The sequence below is a fragment of the Aureococcus anophagefferens genome (genome assembly GCF_000186865.1).
Source record: "Aureococcus anophagefferens unplaced genomic scaffold AURANscaffold_12, whole genome shotgun sequence".
In the NCBI taxonomy this organism is placed as follows: domain Eukaryota; class Pelagophyceae; order Pelagomonadales; family Pelagomonadaceae; genus Aureococcus; species Aureococcus anophagefferens.
Window position 1 is genome coordinate 70,909 of NW_008705572.1, and position 6,085 is coordinate 76,993.

At 70.3% G+C, this 6,085-nt stretch overlaps 2 protein-coding genes across 2 annotated transcripts; one reads left to right on the forward strand and one right to left on the reverse strand.

Moving 5' to 3' along the window:
* Window positions 1–39: 39 nt before the first annotated feature.
* AURANDRAFT_28071 (hypothetical protein) lies at window positions 40–540 on the reverse strand (the record flags this gene model as incomplete). Its single annotated transcript, XM_009039863.1, has 1 exon — window positions 40–540. The coding sequence occupies one exon, from the start codon at window positions 538–540 to the stop codon at window positions 40–42; it is 501 nt and encodes a 166-aa protein (XP_009038111.1).
* Window positions 541–1,355: 815 nt separating this feature from the next.
* AURANDRAFT_9194 (hypothetical protein) lies at window positions 1,356–1,592 on the forward strand (the record flags this gene model as incomplete). The annotated part of the gene is made up of 1 exon (XM_009039584.1): window positions 1,356–1,592. A coding segment is annotated over one exon (237 nt), but the record flags the coding sequence as incomplete, so codon positions are not given.
* Between the last annotated feature and the right edge of the window lie 4,493 nt (window positions 1,593–6,085).

Sequence of the window (6,085 nt, forward strand, 5' to 3'; positions counted from 1 at the left end):
TTCGCTTCTCTTAGGAGTCCCCCGGCGAGGCCCGCGCGCCTAGAGCGCGAGGCCCTCGCCCTTGAGCTGTTCGACCCAGTCGGCGACGCGCTGCTCGGACATGTCCATCTGGTTCTGCTCGTCGCAGAGCAGCCCGCAGAACATGTCGTCGCGGACGGCCTTGGACTCGTAGTGCTCGTAGTCGTCCTGCGACGTGAAGCCGACGACCGTCGCGCCGCGGGCCGTGAAGCAGTCGTAGAGCTCGCCGACGGAGTCGCAGAAGTTGCCGCTGTAGCCCGCCTGGTCGCCGCAGCCGAAGAGGGCCACCTTCTTGCCCTTGAGGTCCGCGGAGGGCAGCACGTCGTAGAGCCACGAGTCGATGTCCGTGCCCGAGCGCATGTCGTCCGCGCCCGTGTTCCACGTCGGCGCGCCGACGATGATGGAGTCGCAGGCCTCGAGGTCCGCGGCCGTGACGCCCGCCACGCCCTCGGGGGACGCGCCCGTCTGGTCGCTGATGTAGCCGGCGATGCGCTCCGTGTTGCCGGACCTGCGCGCGCGCATAGAGGTGAATGGTCTTTCAACAGGGTTTCGTGGGGGTTGCGTCGGAGGCGTCCGAGGCGCTCGCGCCGAGACGCGTGGAGCCTCGCGAGCGCCTGCGCAGGTGCCTGGGGTTGCGGACGCTGCGCGCAACATGGTCGAGAAGTAGAGGCCCACGTTGGCTTCGACGACGACGGCCTTGCGGGCCGCGACGGCGGGGCTCTGGGCCGGCGCGAAGGCCGAGGCCGTGGCGAGTGCGGCGAGGATGGAGATGGCCTGCATCTTTAGAGCGAAGGTTGGAAAGCTTCAAGCCGTCGAGCCCGGCGGCCGAGACGGGCTTCGAGCTCGGCACGTGCACGCCCTAGCAGTCGGCAACCAGGCTTCAAGTGCGAGATACGGGATGAGAGGAAACGACGATGTGGTCTCTTAGAACGCACCGGTGAAGTGCGAGAGAATGGCAGCCGTCGCAGCGCCGCCGGCGGCTCCCGCGCCGCCGGAGGGCGGGGTGACTAACGCAGCGTCTCAGCAAAAAATCAACCTCACGCGTTCCAAATATGTAGGCCGCCAAGCTGCGCAAGGTGGGGTCCTTGATCAGCGCCGTGTCGGGCATGGAGCGGCGCGCGTCGCAGATCGCGCAGATGGCGGCGCAGCGGCGCGCGTCCATGGCGTCGCGCCAGGAGGCGGGCATGGGCGGCGGCGGCGACGGGAAGATCTCGCTCGTCGCGCCCGTGATCACGCGCAAGGGCGAGTCGACGGACCTGCTCCAGGCCGAGACCAAGGTGCTGAACTTTTCGACGATCCGCTGGCTCGAGAAGCACCACAACCACCGCGTCGTGAAGCGCGCGGAGCTCGACGAGGGCAAGGTCCGCCAGCTCCGCGAGATGTTCGACCACATGGACATGGACGGGTCCGGCGACATCGAGGTCGACGAGGTCGAGCAGGCCATGAAGTTCGTGCGGGCCCTCAACCCGCAGCACCCCTTCGACCGCGAGAAGATCCTGCAGACCTTCGAGTACACGGACAGCGACGGCAGCGGCACGCTGAGCTTCGACGAGTTCCTGACGGTCATGACTTCCGACGACGTCGGCCACACGTTCTTTCGGTTGAGCGACGAGCAGCGCGCCGACGGCGACGAGAAGTCCTTCTTCCAGTTCGCGACGCTCTACCGGCGCGAGATGCTCCTCAACTCCATCACGGGCGGCTCGAAGAACATGCAGCGCCGGCCCGCGCGGAACTCGAATCTTCGACCCGACTCCAACGGAGTGCACCAGACTCTTCGATTGTGCGTCGAGGACTCGATGCGAGCAATCGATTCGTCCACAAATCAGCCGAATCGACTTCGATGTGACCGAGCGAGAGCATTTCAAAGTTCGGTCGGGACGTCCCAGCTCACCGGTTGATTTCCGCGCAGGCGCCAGCGCTTCAACATGTTCCGCGAGCTCTTCGACCTCCAGCTCCTCAGCGACAAGCTCGCGGAGGACGCGGAGGACCGGCGCCGCGAGGAGAACGAGGTGAACCGGAAGCGGAGCTCGCGGGTCTGGAGCGCGCGCACGGCCGTCGCCGCGGAGGCGCTCGCGAAGGAGCGGCTCGGCGGCGACGTGGTGCTGCGGCCCGCGGACCGCAAGGGCCCCGGCAGCGGCACGTGGCTCCCCGGCGCCGCGGAGCGCGAGAAGCGGGGCCCGACGCCGCGCGCCGTCTCCAAGGCCGCGCGCGACGCGGCGCTCGAGACGTCCGACGCGGCCAAGGAGGTCAGGGCGCTCCTCGCGGGCATCGAGAAGTCGGAACTCAAGCGGGAGAAGTGGCCGACGCTGCCCACGCTGTTGCCGGTGCTCGTGGACCCCGACGGCGGGCCCGAGGACCCGTCGCCGCCGTTGAGCAGCCGCGTGTCGAGCCGGCCGTCGACGCGGACGTCCAGCCGGCCGACGACGCGCACGTCCAGCCGCCCGACGACGCGCCAGAAGACGCCGGGCCGCGAGGCGCGCCTGCGCGCCGAGGCCGCGGAGGAGGCCGCGCGCGACGCCGCGCGGCGCCGGGCCCGTGACCGCCGCGCGCGGAAGCGCGAGCAGGACGCGCGCGACCTGCCCGCGCTCCCCTTCTTCGGCGCGTCCATGGGCGGCCAGCTCGACGACGCGGCGGCGGCCGCGGCGGCGTCCTACACGCCCCGGAAGCCGGGGGCGCCGTCGCCCGCGCGCGACGCGCCGTCGCCCGTGCCCGAGGACGCGAGCTCGTGCGCGCCGTCGGCGTCGCGCCTCGCGGGCCCGCCGCGGCCGCCGGGCCCGCGGCCGCCGAGGAGCCCGCGGCCGCGGCCGAGCCCGCGGTCCCTGGGCACGCCGCCGGCGGGACGGCCCCGGCCGAGCCCGCGGCCCCGGTCGTCGCCGCGGCCGAGCCCGCGCTACGCGGCGTCGATCCCGGACGTGCGCCACGACGTCGACCCCCACGCGACGGGGCTGCTCGTGCGCGCGTCCCAGCCCCGGCCGCCGCCGCCGGACGTCGAGCTCCGGCCGGGCAGCCGGCCCCTGACGTCGGGGACCGCGTCCTCGAAGACGTCCTACGACAAGCTCACGCGGCCGCGGCCGGGCAGCCGGCCCCAGTCGCGCCAGGACGCGGCGCCCCGGCGGCCGTCGACGTCCAAGGACTCGCAGCGGTCCTCCGACGCCTTCGGCTGGTTCGCCTCGGGCCTCAAGCGGTTCGCGGGCGCGTAACAGCCTTTCTTGAAGCCTTGTTGCCCTTTACTCGCGCACCCCTACATGCGCCGCTTCTTGTTCTTCGGCGCCTCGATCTTCTCGTCCTCGAGGCCGCCGGGCTTGAGGCCGTCGTCGCTCGCGTCGTCCTCGGAGTCGTCGGAGTCGTCGGACTCGAAGTCGCCGTCGTCGTCGTCGCCGCCGCCCTCGCGGTCGCTGTCCGTGTCGTCCGCGGCCGCCGCGTCGCCCGCGGGCTTCTCCTCGTCGTCGTCGTCGGACTCGTCGGAGTCGTCGGAGTCCTTGTCCGGGTCGAAGTCGTCGTCGTCGTCGTCCGAGTCGTCCGCGGCGTCGTCCGCCGCGGCGTCGCCGGCGTCGCCCTTGGCGGCCTTCAACGCCTTGTCGCGGGCCTTGAGGATGACGTCGCGGATGAAGCGCTGGATCTCCGGGAGCTCGTCCTTGTTGACGTTCGCGAACTCGAAGGTCGGCGGCTTCTTCGCGCCGTCGCCGCCGTCGTCGCCGCCGTAGGGGTTCTCCATCTCGACGACGAGGTCGAAGCTGGAGCAGTTCGCCGCGCCGGCGCGGCCGCAGGCGATGGACGCGATCAACGACACGGGCAGGAAGAGGCACGGCGACTTGTGGAAGAAGAGCCCCGCGGCCGTGAGGTGGAGGTGGCCCTGGCTGGAGCCCAAATTCGCGCGGACGTAGGGCGCGCGCGTGCCCAGCGACGCGAAGAAGGTCGTGCCGGCGCCGGGCGCGCCCTTGAGCACGGGCTCGACGGCGCCGCAGGCCGTCGCGCGCGCGAGCGCCTCCGGCAACGCGTCGCCGAGCGTCGCTCCCCCGAGGATCCGGAGCTGGGGAAACGCGCGGCCGAGCGCCGCGGCGTCCAACGGCACCTTGGCGACCTTGTCCGCGAGGGACGCCGTCAGCGACGCCTTCTTGTAGGCGTCGACCATCTGCTTCGTCGACGGCGGCTCCGCGAGCGGCGGCGGCCGCGGGATCGCCGCGAGCACGAGCGTCGCGGCCTCGCCGGGCTTGCTGCTCTCGACGGGCGGCACGACGAGCACGGCCCGGACGTCGGCGAAGCTCGCCTCGAACTTCGTGTCGCCCTTCTTGGGGTCGACGCAGCAGAGCGCGGACGCGCCGACGCGGAGCGCGAGCTTGCCGCGCGGCTGCACGCAGCCGAGCTCCGGGAACTCGAACTTGACCGCGCCCATGGCTTGCGCGGACTTCCGCTGCTCCTTGGCGGCGACGACGTCGGCGCAGGCCGCGACGAGCGCCTTGAGCTCGCCGACGAGCTGCTTCGCGGCGCCGGGCTCCGCGGCGGCGACGAGGGCCTGGAGCTGCTCCATGAGCGCGCTCGCGCTCGCCGGCTTCTCCGGCGACGTCGCCGCGGACACGGGCTTCGGATCATTCACCGGCGACGGCGCGGCGGGCTTCTCCGGTGCAGCTGCGGCTACGGCAGGCTTGGTCTTGGTCATAAAGGCCTCCATAGCTTTGAACGCTCTCAGATTTTGGCGCTCGTCAACCCAGGTCAAACGTCGGCCTCCCAAGGGGGTCCCGCGCGCGCGCTCAGCCTCGTCCCCACACGCTCGCCCGAAGACGGAGCACGCAGAGGAAAGGCACTCCTCCTACGTACTTCGAGTAATACTCGGACCCATGGCTAGGCCAGCGATGGCACGGCGAAGACCCCCGGTCTTGAAAGCTCGGCCGGTGTGCAACACGGCGCAACGCAAAGGCCCGCTGGAGGATTTTGTGGCATTTGTCCGAGAGGCCAGCTCGCCACAGGATTTTGTGGGTGCGATGGCATCGTCGCTGGTCCACCTGCGCTTGACTGGCCAAAAACCCGACACATACCAGGCCACGCCGAATCTGCCGCCGATCGACGGCCGCTGCAAGTCGCACGTCTTGATGGCGCTGGATAAGCACAAAAAGATGTTCAAGAACAAGAAGCTGCGACAGCAGCTCCACAACGACGTGTTTTTCGTGTCGAAGATCAGCGGCGTCTTCCACCACGCTTTAAACTCCGTCTTCGAAGCGCTCACGCAGCGCTACACGGACCTCGGCGAGGGCGAGGTGATGAAATGGTTTTCTTCAGAGTACTTGGAGAACGGCGCGTGGACGCGCGCGGAGCTGCCGCCGGGCTTCCCCAATGACACGAACACGCTCGAGGCCTCCAACAAGACGCTCAAGGAGCAGTGCACGGAATATACGATGAAACCCGTCCTCGCCTTCCTCTCGGACATCTTCGCCTACGTGCAGGACAAGAGCCAGCTCAACGCGGAGTTCGCGTACGACGCGCCGCCGTCGACGCCGCAGACGAAGCTGGCGAAGGACGCGACGGCGGTCCTGAGCTCGGTGCAGCTCCTCAAGGGCGTCGAGATCCGCTACGACATCCTCACCTCGGGGACCCACCTCACGTCCATGCTCCTCATCATCGGCGTCAAGCCGGACCTCGCGGCGCCGCCCGTCGCGTTCATCTCCGACGCGACCTACGTCGACATGCTCCGCGCGCTCGACACGAACGACAAGGAGGCCTGGACGACGGAGGTCGACCGCCGGCTCGCACCGTTCGTCGGGCTCGCGACGGGCGACGCGTCGTCGTCGTCGGGCCGCGGCGCGCGCGCGCCGTCGTGGGGCGCCGTCACCGCGGCCCTCGACGCGGGGATTTTGCTAGTCCCGCTCGAGGGCGGCAACTTCTTCTGCACCTGCGGCGACTACCAGCACAGGGGCGTGTGCAAGCACGCCCTCGCGTACAAGGTCATGAACAACCCCACCGCCCTCACAGGCGCCACCGACGACCGCCCGGTCGCCTCGAATCGGGGACCGAGTCGGCGCCACGCGCGCCGGGGAGGAGCTCGGGACAACGACACGCTCACCAACCCGCCCCG